The sequence below is a fragment of the Mustela lutreola genome, chromosome 9 (assembly GCF_030435805.1).
Source record: "Mustela lutreola isolate mMusLut2 chromosome 9, mMusLut2.pri, whole genome shotgun sequence".
Lineage (NCBI taxonomy): Eukaryota > Metazoa > Chordata > Mammalia > Carnivora > Mustelidae > Mustela > Mustela lutreola.
In genome coordinates this window covers 30,681,777-30,696,572 of record NC_081298.1, presented here as the reverse complement: position 1 = coordinate 30,696,572, position 14,796 = coordinate 30,681,777, and the positions used below count along the sequence as shown (strand labels likewise).

Sequence of the window (14,796 nt, the reverse complement as noted above, 5' to 3'; positions counted from 1 at the left end):
GCATCTCACTTCTAGGGGGATTGTGTCACATTATACTTGTATTTCAATGGCATTGACGACTTCATGTTGTCATTCAGTCACCTTTATAAATTAAGACCAGGGCACAGAGTACCGGAAGTGGGCAAACAAAACACATCAGATCTCGCCCCAGTTCCCAGAGAGCTGGTATACCAGCAGGCCTCTGTGTGTGTGTGTGTGTGTGTGTGTGTGTGTGTGTGTGTGTGAGTGTGTGTGCTTCAACACCCTAACAGCAGGGCTTTCTTGCCCAGCAGTAGAGATCCAGCACAGAGTAGATCGACACATAGTAGGAACTCAAAAAATGTTGGTAAGATGAAGACCTGGATTCAACCACAAAACACCCAAGATGAGGCACATTAGCTACAATATGGAATGTAAGTTAGGAGCCAAGATAGGCCCAGAGGAAAAAGTATCTGTAATTCTAGGTAAAAGCCATCTACAGAGGCAAAGGGCCAATGGCCTTGAAATATAGATGGGAAGACTCCCGAGACAGGGTCAGGTCCTGCCCTGAGTAAGTCTGGCAGCTGGACTTCTGGAAACATCCAACTGCACAGGTCAGTGCTCCACTAAGTTTGAAATCTGGGAGGAAATTTTTAGAATCTGTTCTTGTGACAGGGAACCTGGAAAGTCCTTTAACTTTGAGTGGGTGGAGGTCCTTCCACCCTTTGGCTGTGCCATGTGGGTAAAGATCTGAGGAAAACCCACCAATCTGGGGCGCCTGGGTGGCTCAGTGGGTTAAAGCCTCTGCCTTCGGCTCAGGTCATGATCCCAGGATCCTTGGATCGAGTCCCACATCCGGCTCTCAGCTCAGCAGGGAGCCTGCTTCCTCCTCTCTCTCTCTGCCTGACTCTGCCTACTTGTGATCTCTGTCAAATAAATAAATAAAATCTTAAAAAAAAAAAAAAACCACCAATCTTTTGCCTCCTGCTCCCCTTTGTTTTTTTTGATGATGGGGAGCAGAGTTGATGGTGGGGTTTTGCTTAGGCATAGGGAGAGATATAAGGCATTTAAGAGATACTAAAAGGGTTGTGGACACAATTCCACTGTGTGTGTGTTTGTGTGTATTTTCCCTGCACCTCCAAGCAATTCTCCAACACCAGCTGGGTGTCCTATAATTCTCTTTTTTCCCAAGTTTTTATTTAAATTCTTGATATCCTATAATTCAACTCAATTCTGATACTAGTAATATCAGACCCCATAGGCTAAGGGCTCAGTCCTCTGAGAGTGGCCCACACCCCCACTCAGACACACATCCCAAGGCTAGGGTGTCACCTGTGTTTCTGACTGGCTGGCTATAGACAGGAGGTTCCAGTAACGCCTTCTTGGGCTCAATTAATTGATTAGAGTAGCTCACAAAACTCACAGAAACATTTTATTTAATAGATTGTTGGTTTATCATAAAAGAACATAATTCAGGAACAGACAGAGAGAAAAGATGCATAGGACAAGGTATGGGAAAAGGACACGGAGCCTCCATCCTCTTGGAATGGACAACTCTCCCCAAATCTCCACGTGTTCACCAATGTGGATGCTTCTGGAAGCTTTTTTGTTTTTTATGGAGGCTTCATTATCTGGGTGCAACTAATGACTCATTGGCCATTGGTGATTGGTTCAACTTCCAGTCTCTCTCCTCTCCCCAGAAATCGGGGGGTGGGGGGGTGGGAGTGTGCTGAAAGCTCCAACCCTCTAGTCTTGATTGGTTCCCCCGGCAACCAGCCCCCATCCTTAGGTGTGCTCCAAGCCACCTCATTAACATAAACTCATGAAGGGACTGGTGATGAATAACAAGATACCCATTTCACCTTTATGGCTGTGAACCGATTTCAGGAGCTGAGGACAAGAGATCAAGTGTTAGGACAAAAGACGCTTCCACTCATCTTATTGCTCAGCAAATTCCAGAGTTTGCAGAGTTGTGAGTTAAGAACCATGGATGAAGATCAAACACATAAAAGAAATGTATTTTACTCATCTAGATAACTAAATATGTATTTCTTAGAAATCACCATGTTAAAAAAAAAAAAAAAGTAAAGAAATCACCATGTTGTGGATGCTGTAACTTCATCATTTTGTTTTTGATCACTAAGTAGCCCTGAGTCAAAACACCAATTAAAACAATTAGAAACCCTATTTATGGATTTGGAAATTCAAGTACAACACAGCTGATATGGGAATTGGCTAACCAGGACCCTACCCTGGACCCTTCCTTCTGCTTAGTCCTTGACACTCACTCCCTTCGATGTTGAAGGTTGTTTCTTTTTTCTTTTTTCTTTCTTTTTTTTATTTGAAGGTTGTTTCTTGAGCCTGGAGGCCTGGGGAAAACACCTCACCCTGTTGAATGCTGATGGCATCTCTGATGAACCCGTGTGTAATTCTCTCTCCCAGGCCCCTGCCCTCTCCCGCCTAACCTCCTCTCCCGCCCCTTCCCTCCATCCCAGGAAACCAGCTGTGTTAGGTCTGACCCTCACTTGTTTCTAGCTTCCTCAAGTTCCTCTCTGGCTTTTTGCCAACTTCCTTCCACTCTTGAAAGCTAAGCCCTCTGGAGTTAAAGCAATATGTATTGTTTAAGAAAGCAGCGCTTTCCCACAAAAAGGTTTCCATTAAAATAAGATCTGGAAATTCCAAGGGCTGTCCAGGTGGGGGTGGAGATAAGAAATTCAGACCAGAGTAGGGGAAGCATCTTGAGGAGGCAGTGACACTTAAGCATTCAAAGACAAGCTCTTTGTGGTGGGGGTGCGGAGGGGGGTGGGGGGTCAGCTCTGGACTGGGTGCAGTCACCAGGGAGGTCCCTTTAAAAGGCGAATGGTCACTACATGGGATATCTTTCCGTCTGAAGCCTCCCACTTGCCAAGGGAGGCCGCCGAGTCTGTTGAGTTGGTTTTGAGAGGTCTGGGATGGGCTTGGAGATGTCCTGAAGACAGAGTACCTTATTCCCATTTTGCTGGCAATGTTATATTTATTCTCATCGTGCAGGTGTCGGTCATTCTCAGGAACATGGGGGATTGGTTCCCTTCCCTTCCACTGGGGAAGCTGGGTGCCCAGCTGTAAGGGGTCTGCTGCCAGCCCGAGTATAGGAGAAGAAGGAGTCATGGGCCGGGTGCGAGGGCATGGTCTCGAGGCAGAATGAGAGACACCCCGCCACTGGCACCCAGCTGGGTCTCCCAGGGGCTCTGCTCGTCAACGGAGCGCTGTCTGAGCTTCCAGCTAGGGCGGCTAGAACTTGTCAGACACCTTAGGGTGTCCCTGACCAGCCATATACAACACATGAAAAAAACATGGTGGGTGGAAATGCAAGACCTGACCAAACCGCAAGGTAGGAAGTAGTTCCGGAGAGTGCCTGACCCCGTGGGCCAGCGCCCCAAGACCATCACTTGTTATTGGGAAGCGTGAGGTAGAGAGTGTAAGTAGTTCAGGACAAGCTCGGGGCATTTGAATCACCGGGACCACAGGATGGGGTTCTAAATGTTGCCAAGCGCATCCTAAGTAAGAAGGGGTGTGAAGGCTCCGGGGAGAGGCTGGCTGGCCGCCGGAGCCCTGAAGGGAAGAGCCGGGGGCTACTTGAACGCTGCACCTGATGCGCCTGCCCTGGGGCTTGCCCTCCTGGAGTGTATGCGCAGTGGAATGCGGGGCATTTACTATGGCTTGATAAAGATGGGTAAAAAGGAGAGGACTGGACCTCACCCCATGCCTCCCTGACCCTTGGGAAGTGCGGAGTTGTGCACCTAACCACCCTCCGAAGCCCCAACATACACTTTCCAGGCTTCTCACCTGGATCTTCTGGGACCCCAAGCCAGGTTTAGGATGGGAATTACTAACAGTTTGGGGATTTTTCAAATGGTCCTGTGGTCAGAAATTACTGGGGAGGATTTCGGTGTGCTGTGTGTAAAGGGGAGAAGGTGTTCGAGCAGCATTTACAGAAGAGGCGGCTTCTTACACTCAAAAGACATAATAAAACCCCTTACAGGTTAGCACCCCCCATGGCAGGCGGGAACGAGCATGGCTCCAGCGATGCGGAAAGGTAATATAGTCCCATCTAGAAAATTTTAAGTTATTTAAATTTAAACCAGTCCACAGAAACAAAAGACACACATTGCAAGGCTGTATATATGTGGATGTTTATTGTTTGCAGTAGTGAAAAACTGAGGCCCCCTGAAGGTGCATCAACAGAAGTGATGAAATCAACCAGGGTCTGTCTGGACTGCAGAGTAGTCATTACACAGCAATCGAAAAGGTCAAGTTTGCTAACCAGCTAGCTGTTGAGCTAGAAAGAGTTTTATGAGGCGGCATTAAGCCACAGAAGCAAATTGCTGAGGGATAATTGTGATATGTACAACAACTATGGTATTTTTAAAAGGAGCAATCAAACTAAACCAACCAACCAACCAACCAACCAACCCTCCCTTATATACCTAAGCACAGTGAAAACGTGGAGACTACAGATCAGGCAGGAAGGAGGAGGTGGGTTGGGGGAGGCAAGAATTAAAACATCATAGAAAAATGGAAAAAAGCATCGAATAAAGTTCTGTAAAATAAAGAGAATATTTGAAATATAAAAGCTGATCTATAGTATCGTTGCTGATATGTACATTTATATATGCAAATGGAGAAGGCCTAGGAGATAAGAGGGCAGATTGAAAACACTGACTTGATCAGATACTGGGTTGCGGTGGGGGGGGTAGGGGGGTGGGGGGGGGTGGGGGAGGTGGGATGTGGTGTTCTGGATTTCTATTGTAATTTGAATGTCACTTTTACACAACAATTACATTTTTATTTTTTTATTTTTATTTTTTTTAAAGATTTTATTTATTTATTTGACAGACAGAGATCACAAGTAGGCAGAGAGGCAGGCAGAGAGAGAGAGGAGGAAGCAGGCTCCCTCCTGAGCAGAGAGCCCGATGTGGGGCTCGATCCCAGGACCCTGAGATCATGACCAGAGCCAAAGGCAGAGGCTTTAACCCACTGAGCCACCCAGGCGCCCCAACAATTACATTTTTAAAAGTCAGCACTTGGAGGGGAAAAGAAAGCGGTAGTTGGTGAAGTTATTCATCTTTAAAACGATCGTTTAAATTCAGGCGTCCCTCACAATGTCCTACACATGGCACGCCCGCAACAACCTTGGCTAAAGTGAAAAACCAGACACGCAAAGCCTTCCCTGGACCTCATCGTTCATAAACAGCAGCAAGGATGTTCAAGCACGTGTTAAAAGCTTCATGAATAAACTTGGCATTTGAATCACCATACACAAATGCCCTTCACTCGCCATTTAAGTCTGGTTTCTGGAAATGTTAATGAGATGAGAAAAGACAGCAATTACAGAACTTGTATTATATCTTGGCCTGTGTTTGCTGAAGAAATGAAGTCATTTGGCTTCTGTGGCTCTGCGTGTCCTTTTGGTTAAACTCAGCAGAGCTGGACTGAAAATTTCAACACCAGCCTACGAGTAAGCCGCTTTTCTTTCTTTTCTTCCTCCCTGTCCTTCCCTCCCTTCCTCCCTTTCTTTCTTTCTTTCTTTCTTTCCCCCTGTTTTTCTTGCTATTGTTTAAAAATTAAAAATAAAAAACTGACATGCAAGAAATAGCCTGTACATAGTCTGTACTCTTATCCTGTGCTCTGCTCAAGAATTCATCAGGACTGTAGAAGCGGATGGCACTGATCCTTCAGTCCCCTTGGGTAAGATTGCTATCCTGGGCTGCCCCGCCCCCAAGTCCTCCACTGACTTTCTCTGTTAAAACCTTCCACAAGTATCCTTGAGAAGAACACTGATAGCCGTGGAGGCTCAGAACGAGAGGTACCATTATCAAGATTCGTGGTTTAAAATACTTAGGATACACTGTCTGAGAAAGCACATCCCTGCCCCCCTCCGCAGACTCTTTATTTTTTAATTTTTTAAAATTTATTTTTATTTTTTTTAGACTCTCTTTAAAGGAGAATTGATAATAGTCAGTAACTGGTGAATCCAAATATGGTTCAATAATTCCTGGGGGTCCCCAAGAGGGACCCCAAGAGGTCCTCACCCCAGAGGGCCTGTGGGGACATCTTAGAGCATTAGACTCATTATTTTTATTTAAGCCATATTCATATTTTGCACTATATATTTAACTAATAAGAGGTAGATACCAAGGACCACATCTCTTGCTGATGCTAAGAGTGAATTCTTTGCTAGGTCTCCCTAAAGATACGGTTTCTCTTGAAACTTTTTGGCAAGGAATTATTTTTTTATAGTGACAAGTGGCTCACAGAAATGACCACCCCACCCCCAACAGCTGTTAAAAGAACAGCTGGCGATTGGCCAGCAGACCCATGTAAAGGGAGTAGAGTTCAGGATTCTCCCACACAGGTACAGAAAAAGAGGCACCTAGCACTAGGGGAATGTTACAAAGCAAATGTGTCATTTAAAAATATTTTCTCAAATCCAGGTGCTATTTCAGAGAGAGGAACAGCAAACACTTATCCTTCTTGTGAAAGAAATCTTTGAGTAGACACATCCCACTATGGAAATGCTCTGCTCTGGGAATTTAGCCAGGCAAGATCACCTTACACCATGATTTCTGGCCTTTTCTCTCTCTTTACCTCTATGTTCATCTCATCCCTTTACTGTGTCTTAGTTTAATTAGAAGAATTAAATACAACCTGCCTGGAGCAAGGTAGCAGAATCCACAGCCATCAGCTCAGGTGAAAATCTGGGTTTGGGTTGGGTGAGCCCTAAAGGAATCACAGGGCAGCTCTGGGATTGCACCGAGTGGAAGATCTGGGGTTGGACAAACCAGGGTCGCATTCTGGCTCTGCTACTTTCTAGCCTCTTCAACTTTTGGAGCCTCAGTTTCCTTGTCTACACAGTGGGAAGAACCCCTGTCTCTAGGAGGGGTTGGGGATGCGGAGAAGTGTATGGCCCCGTCCCTGGCACCTTCTCTTCTCTGTTCAGCGAACATTTTTCTACTGCAGAATGCGACATGCCAGACACTCCCTGGGGAGCTGAAGAGGCAGGGACTGCCAGGTCACCCTCGGGAGAGTCCGCAGGGGCTCGGTACACACACATTTACCTGATACAGACAGATTCCCCAGGGAGACTTGCCAGTACGGCTTGAGGGACTGAAGAATCACAGCTCTTGGGTACCTTTGGGGCACGCGGGGTTTGGGGCTTAGAGGAGAACTGAGATACCCCAGCGATGGCTCCCCATCTCATCCCCATGGCCAGCCGGCCGGCCTGCAAGCTTATTTCACAATAAACCAAATGAAAACCAGCAGGCAGAGCAGCACGGGCTGGTCCACGCTGACCCGAAGTCCGGCTCCCCTCTCCAACCAAAAATCACAGTGCTTGATGGAGCAGAGCTCCCTGATCAGCCGCCAAAGGACCCGCTGGTAAAGCTTATTGTCCTGTTTCTCTCGGGACAGCTCCTCCTGGTTCGCCACCTGGGTGGCATTGATGCAGCCGCTCACGAACTTCTCCCTGGTCACGTTGGCCTCTGAGCAGCCATTGTAGTGGATCCCGTCGGGGAACTGCCAGTAGTTGGCCTCGTAGTACCTGTTGCCCTCCGCTCCCAGGTCGACATCCAACTTCCGGCCTTGCTTGATGAAGGCTCCGGGGCGGGTCTCCGCCGTGCGCGCCTCGGTGACCTGCGAGGTACTGGGCACGGCCTTCCGGTTCCACTTGATTCGGTGCTTGATGCCTCTGGCCTTGACTGCTGAGAGCTGGCTGAACAGCAGGACACAGACAATGACCAACCAGCATCCGCCCAGATGCTTCCTCATTGTGCCAGGATCTGCAGGAGCAAAAACCCAGGCGGTTACCTTCCCCGGGGGGTGGGGGGTGGGGTGGGTGGGGTGGGGGGGTGGGGATGGGGGTGTGGAGGTTGGTGGGGAGGATTCGCGGGCTCCCCTGCCTCCCTCTCCCATGCAGGCAATTTTAAGCAAGGAATGCATCCTTGCACCATTCACATTTTTCCAAAAGCGGAATAGTTTTTCACCGTGCTCACGTTGCATAGGCTAGGTCAATACCCAGGTTCTTACTTTTGCCTGGAATTACGTGCATTCAGGGTGGAGATCTGATTTTCTCCGATAGATAAGATTCTCCAGCTGGCAATTACAAAGCCTTTGAATATGCATGGTAAAATGAGCGAGTAATGACATAATACATATAGGTTTTCTTTGGTGCACCCAAGTCTTTCCAATCAGAGGATCTCTGGAGGAAAATACGCAGAAGAGTTGAAACCACAGGCTTCTGAGCACAGACTGTATTGTTAATCTTCCCTCTTTATTCTGTAGCTCTAAACTGGCTCTGTCTCTGGCACATTCTGCAGTCCATTCTAAGAAAGTCCCGAAGGGCTTTAGGGTAATGATGGAGAGAGATGGAAACATGGTCAGGAGACCCCTGCCTCCTGTGTCAGGGGTCAAGATGTGCTAGAGAGGTGGCTCCCAGTCTCACCCTAGGGACAGAGTGACCCCACCGTCTCCCTCACCCAGCACTTACTATGATCAGCCACTAACATTGACTGCCTTAATTCTCACACAGGGTGGGTACATTATTATTTCCCTCGGATGAAAGTTGTCCCGGGGTGGTGGTGCCTGGGTGGCTCAGTTGGTTAAGCATCTGCCTTTGCCTTAGGTCATGATCCCAGGGTCCTGGCATAGAATCCTGCATAGGGATGCTAGCTCAGTGAGGATCTGCTTCTCCCTCTGCCCCTCCTCCCTGCTCACTCTCAAAAAATAAATAAAATCTTAAAAAAAAAAAAAAGGTGTCCTGGGATTCAGAGTGGGGAAGAGATTTGCCCAAGGCTGCACAATAGCGGCTGGCAAATTTGAAACCAGTCTGTCCGACTTGTTCCCATATGCCTACTTGCTATATCCCAAGGCCCTCTGTTCGTCAGGAGGGGATGGTGCCCAAGTTTTTTGCTTTTGACTCTCTGGCCATGAGGGGCAGCACCGACAGGCCCTAAGCTGAGCAAAGAGCAGGCTCCATGAGGAGATGGAATGCTGGGGAGGATTGGAGGGTCTGGGGGAGCACAGAGGCTCCCAGGTCAAGGTGGTGCCTGGGCACTCCAAGGGCTGCTGATGACATCAGAGATATCCCTGCCTTCCCCCAGCCCCCCAGTCTGATTGTCACATCTGTCTCCTGAAATCACAATAGCTATTGTGGAAATATATTTCCCAAGGTCAACTGTTCAGGGCGTTCCGGCACCTGGACCTCGGTCAGCATGGATGAGAAACCCCAGAATCACGGTCGGGCTCTGTCCTAGATGAAGTTCCACTGTGAGCCCATCAGTGCCAGGATTGAAGGGGTTCAAAAGTCAGCTTGCTTAGCCCCTAACACCCCTTCCCTGCAGAATTCCAAAAGTGATAGGTCCACCTCTGTTAATATGTTCAAATGCGGTATGACTCTGGTCCTTATGTAGGAAAAAAAGCAAAACACAACCTCCGTGCATGTCCAGTGACCTCTGGATGTCTGCAAAGCGGCTTCTGGCCGACCTTTCTTTACCTGCAGGCATGGTCTAGTCTCTTGCTCAGGGAGGCCATGAGTGTGTCCGGCAGCACCCTGAGCACCCACCTTACCCTACCACCACCCCTCAGTGACCTCAGACCAGCTTTCGCTAAAGAGATCCAAGCATGAAGCCAATGTTCATTTGTCTCTTAAATAGGGGGCCACCTCTCCATGCCATCAACCCATACTCTTTTAGTAGGGGAAATGTTAAATAAGAATAACAACACAAACTACAGGTGTGTCAAGTTAAAAGAAAAACATAAAAGCATAGTGATCTTGGAAAGTCATCTTCATAGTCAAGGGCTTGAAAGCAAGAAGAAAATCCCAACCAGCTAACCCTAAAGTAGCATTTTATTGCAAGCACCAAAGCCAGTGGTGCAACACCAGGCCCGTGTCCCCTGACTCGGGACCCACTCCAGGAGATGTGAGACAGGAAACTGCTGTACGGTTTGCAGTCTGATTAGAAATGAGCGACCCTGACCACAGAAACGGAATCCAGGGCAAACTCAGCCTCCCCACGTACCTTGGGCTCTCTCTGGAAGCTTGCCTCTGGAGCTTCAGCAGCACTGTCCGCCAGCACTGCCCTCCCACCTATGTAGGAGCTGCGGGGGAGGGGGCTTTCCTGCTGCTCTCCAAATAGGGCATCCCTCCTCGCTGGGCAGGACCAATCACGGGTTCCCAGACACTCCTCTGCCTTGAGGAGAGACCTCATCCCTCTTCACAAATAAACACTGTGTGGAGATCTTGACGAAGTTCAGAGTTGCCTTTGATTTCACTTTTTTTTTTTCTTTTATGTATGGACGTGTGCATTTACTTATTTACTTCCTACTGACCAGTTTATCAAAAAGGACATGGCAAAGGAAACAAAGGAACAGCCAGATGAAGAAGTACATTAGGGGAAGGTCTGGAGGGTTCCAGCTGCAGGAGTGCTCAGGGACTCTGGGGGCACAACCTGCCCCATTGCTCATGAGTTCAACAGCCTAGAAGCTCTCCAGACCCCTCTGTTGCCAGTAACTGGGGACAAGGACCAAATACTCTAACCAAAGATACTCCTATCACCCCTAACACTCAGGAATTTGCAAGGTTTTAGAAGCTGGGTGCCAGACACTGGGGACATTATTATACCACAATGTCACAGCTGGACAGATGGATGGAGGCATCTGTCCAGAGTCTGGTTAAGTCTGTTTTTAAAACTGGTGTTTTGAGAAGTGCCTTGTAGAATGGAAATGAACAGTGTTAGAAGGAAAATGCTTTCCCATCCGTATCCACAACAGAGGGTGTTGCTGGTATGTGTGCCGACTGGCACCCAAAGACTAGCCTCCACCAGCAAAGGGGCTTTGGCCAGGCAGCCTCTGTGGGAAGGGTTTGGTCAGAAGAGGGTGAGACAGCAGCTGAGCCCTAGGGGGGCCCTCTCCCAGCGGGGACCCTCAGAGAGCAAGGTACCCACCTTCTCTGGGGAGGTGGAAAAGCAGGTTCATGTTGTCTAGAGGGACACATGTTGTCTAGAGGGACAGGCTTGGCTGGCACTTTAGGCTGTTGGGTCACGCAGGTATGCTTGAGATGCTGAATTAGTCCAAGTTCAGGCAGGAAGTTTAGATCTATGGACACCCACAGGACAGACGCAGATGGAGATGAAACTGACCCAGTTCAAACACGGTGGGGGCTGGGAGCGAGTTTCCGCGGACAGGTGGGGGTGCGGGGGTGGAGGGTCTGGGGATGGGGTGTTGGGGTGGAGGAGGCAGCTAGAGAACCAGGCTCTCCTGGCAGGAGGGGCTGTGTGTGCATAATTACTCCTTGTACAGAATGGACCTACTCAGGTGTCTCTATTTCAGTTATTACTGCAATGCGAAATCAAAAGTGAATTCCGGAGGAAAGTACGGAGTGAGATTAGCATGTAAATAAATGTGATCTTTATCCTGATTGTGAACCATCGATGTTGGCTGGATTCGCTTCAAAGCCCTTTTGCAAACCAAGCTGAAGTGTTCTCTTCCATAATGACCAGCAGATGGCGCCAGGGCTTCACAAAGACCTCTCACGCCGGAGGTGGGCACTTCCCCCCTCTACCCCCACCGCTAACCCCTGCAGGGATTTGGGGCCTCCAGTTGGGTCTGTCTCTGCCTTTACTTTTAAAATGTATTGTATTTCCTTTTTTTTTTTTTAAGTTTTATTTTCTTCCTAGAATCAGAGTCTTTTTGTCCTGTGAACACATAACACACACACACACACACACACACACACACTTCAGCAGTGCAAGCTCCCTATAAACTATTTGCAAAATGCAGAAGAAAAGAAACAAAACAAAAAACAAAAACCACCTTCCTATTTCACTATCCAGAGACAAGCATCAGTACAAGGTTCTTAATTAGGGTTGGGGGTGTTTAGAGCTGGAAAGGGCTCAGAATCCTCTAGGAGCTCCTTCACACCATGAAGTCATGGGGCCAGATAGGCTCAAGGTCACCCCGCTAGGCAGGCTGTGCGCCCCCCCCACAACAGTGCAGACCCATTGCCCTGTCCTGAACTCTGTGTACTGTCCACCCTGCCCATCCGCATCTGGTGTGAGCACCACCAGGCCCCCCTCCTTTCTTCTTCTTTCTATTCTCTTGCAGAGGAGGACTTGGCGCAGAAGCTGATGAGACTGCAGATTCCTCTTGGCAGCGAACAAAGAGGCACAGAGGAGCATGGAAGACGACGGAAGTGTTCGAGAAGATGGGAGGAACTCTGAAAGCTGCAAACAAGGCAAGACAACTGCAGAGAGTCCAGAACTCCCCAATTCTGCCTGGCGCTGGCTCCCCACCTACAAACATGAACAAACAAACAGCCAACGAATCAGTGAGAGAGCCCCAGTCTCTCCAGGAGCTGAGACACCAGGGCCCGGTGAATCATGTCTTCTGGTGTCAACAGTTACTTGAGGAATATCACTGATTATGGATCATCCTTGATCAAACAGAGAGTCCGAGACGGATCCCACTGGGCTGGGTGCTCTGTGATGCAAGGGAAGGGGCTCCGGAGGATTTTTCTAGAATGAATGAGTGGTAGAAAATTATGTGAATTAAAAAAAAAAAAAAAAGGCTGGGAAAAGCTGAGGTCTAACATGGCTGAGTGGGTCGTTATTCTATCAGTTCCTACTTTGATGAGATCTGGGAACTTTGGATATTTATAAATACAGTGGGTATTAAGAGACAAGACGCCAGGCTGAACTGTTCCCAGAAGGGCTAGTGTGTAGGAAGATCACCCACTGTTTCTTGGCTTCCTGAAGATTTATCGAGTGCCAGTCTTGTGTTTGGACCATGCTGTGTCAAAGGAGGGACAGCATCAACTTGGGGAAGGCAGCGAAGGCAGCTCACGGCTCCCCTTAGCTTAGAGAAATAATTGAACTGTGTTTTGGAAAATAATACTAACAAGATAGTTGCGTAGAAGTCTAAACAGCTGTACTCAGTTGTTTAGTGAAGCCTTCTGTTCACAAGAAGCGCTATCCTGATGGTACAGCATTATGCATTTTTTAAAAGCTGAACACACCCTTGTAACCTGCGACAGAATGAGAAGTCGAACAATGACAGCATGCTCAAAGCCTCTCTGTCTCCCCATTGTATCACTGCCCTCTTGCCTGGCTCAGGACACCCTCGCTTACCTTTGCCTGTTGGTATTTCACAGAAACAGAATTATGGAGAAGCTAATCTTTTGTGTCTGCCGATGGTTCATTCTATCATGAGACAACTCCACAGTATCTTCTTGGTTCCCCTCATGGCGGGCGTGTGGGTGGTTTCCTGTTTGGGGGGTTTCCAGTTTGGGCTGCTGTGAACATTCAGACATGTGCCTCTCGGTGGAATCACTTTTCTGTTGGCTGTACACTCTCAGGGGGGACTTGCTGGGTCATAGACTATGTTCAGCTTTTGTATTCTTAGAATTTGGATTATGACTTTGAACAAATTTTAAATAGCACCTTCCTCTATAGCTTGCCCACTATTTTCTTAAGTGCAGTAGGGGGCTCTTCCTTTGGGGGTCCCAGAGCACTGGACATGTAGTTGAATAGTTGCACAGGGCACCCTCACTGTTCATGTGTTCATTTGAGCTCACAGAAGTCAAAGGACCATGTTCCACTTGCCCCACACATAGCATGGTGCCTGGAATCTAAAGGAACTGAGTTCCCTTTATCCCTTCTTATCTGTGACTTGGTTGCACAAGGATCACAGCTGCCAGGGTGGGCTGTGTGCCAGGTGGCAGGACCAACCCTCCAAGTCACAGCAGGTCATGATATATAGAGGAAGCAAGAGGAAAGCTAAGAGGCATAAAGGCAACAGTTTTAGAATTCATTTTTTAAAAAATCAAGGGCAGCATGTGAAGACCTATCATGATCATTGAAAGTCCTCTGGGGTCAAATTGTCTAGAAGTGGAACAGGAGGCCCTAGAGGAAGCAAATACTTCTCTCATCGAAGGGCCATTTCCCCTGCAGTTTGCTGCCTTTTCCTGCTCAGACCACAGCAGGTGCCAGGTGCTGGGCTGTGTGGAGCTGATGCGGGGGAGGGAGATGGAATGGGAGGGGCTGCGTAAGGCTTGGGAGATGGGGAATCTCGTGGGGACCCCTGAAGGGGGTTACTCATCTTGTGTCCCCAAATGTTCGTGGAGTAGGATGTTTGTAAATGAGAAGAGAGAGTGCCACCAAAGCTTTAGGGTACAGGGAATAGGGTGAAGTCTGTGTTTTAAGGTGGTCCAGAAAGGGGCACCCAAGGAAAGGGAGACACTCCAGCGTGGAGACCCCAAGGATGGCAGAGAGTGCCAGCCTTGGCCACCATGTCGAAGTTCCTCACTTGGCCACCCACCACTTTTCTCACTTGTCTTTGATGGTTTTTTAGAAGAATAATTAACCGAATAATATGATGTGCCGCTTGTCCTCTCTCCACAGTATGCAAGAAAATGTCCAAAAGGAGAAAGGCCTGCTCCAGGTGAAAGGGGTTAGCTATTGTGGGGGTCCCTGGGTGGCAGAGTCGGCTGAGTGTCTGTCTCTTGGTTTTGGTTCAGGTCTTGATCTCAGGGTGGTGGGATCGAGCCCTGAGTCGGGCTCTGTGTTCAGCATGGAGTCTGCTGTCACATAAGTTGCTTTTATGAGGATAAATGGTGTGTTTATCAGACATCATTCGGGCAGGTAGAAGTTCAGCTGAGAAAGGGTTTCCATGTTTCCAGGTTTGTGTAAGAGGTATCACGCCTCCCCACCACCACCACTGTTCACGCTTAACACACGTTGTTTGCCAGTGTTGGAAGCACAGAGCCCAATAAAAATCCTTTGCCCTGAAATAGTATAAAGGGCAGTA

At 48.3% G+C, this 14,796-nt stretch overlaps 1 protein-coding gene across 1 annotated transcript; it reads right to left on the bottom strand.

Annotated features, from left to right (window-relative positions):
* Nucleotides 1–4,813: 4,813 nt before the first annotated feature.
* PRND (prion like protein doppel) lies at nucleotides 4,814–10,106 on the bottom strand. The gene is made up of 2 exons (XM_059134076.1): nucleotides 10,014–10,106; nucleotides 4,814–7,775 (listed from the first exon to the last, which is right to left on the bottom strand). The coding sequence occupies exon 2, from the start codon at nucleotides 7,762–7,764 to the stop codon at nucleotides 7,228–7,230; it is 537 nt and encodes a 178-aa protein (XP_058990059.1). The 5' UTR covers nucleotides 7,765–7,775; nucleotides 10,014–10,106; the 3' UTR covers nucleotides 4,814–7,227.
* Nucleotides 10,107–14,796: the final 4,690 nt, after the last annotated feature.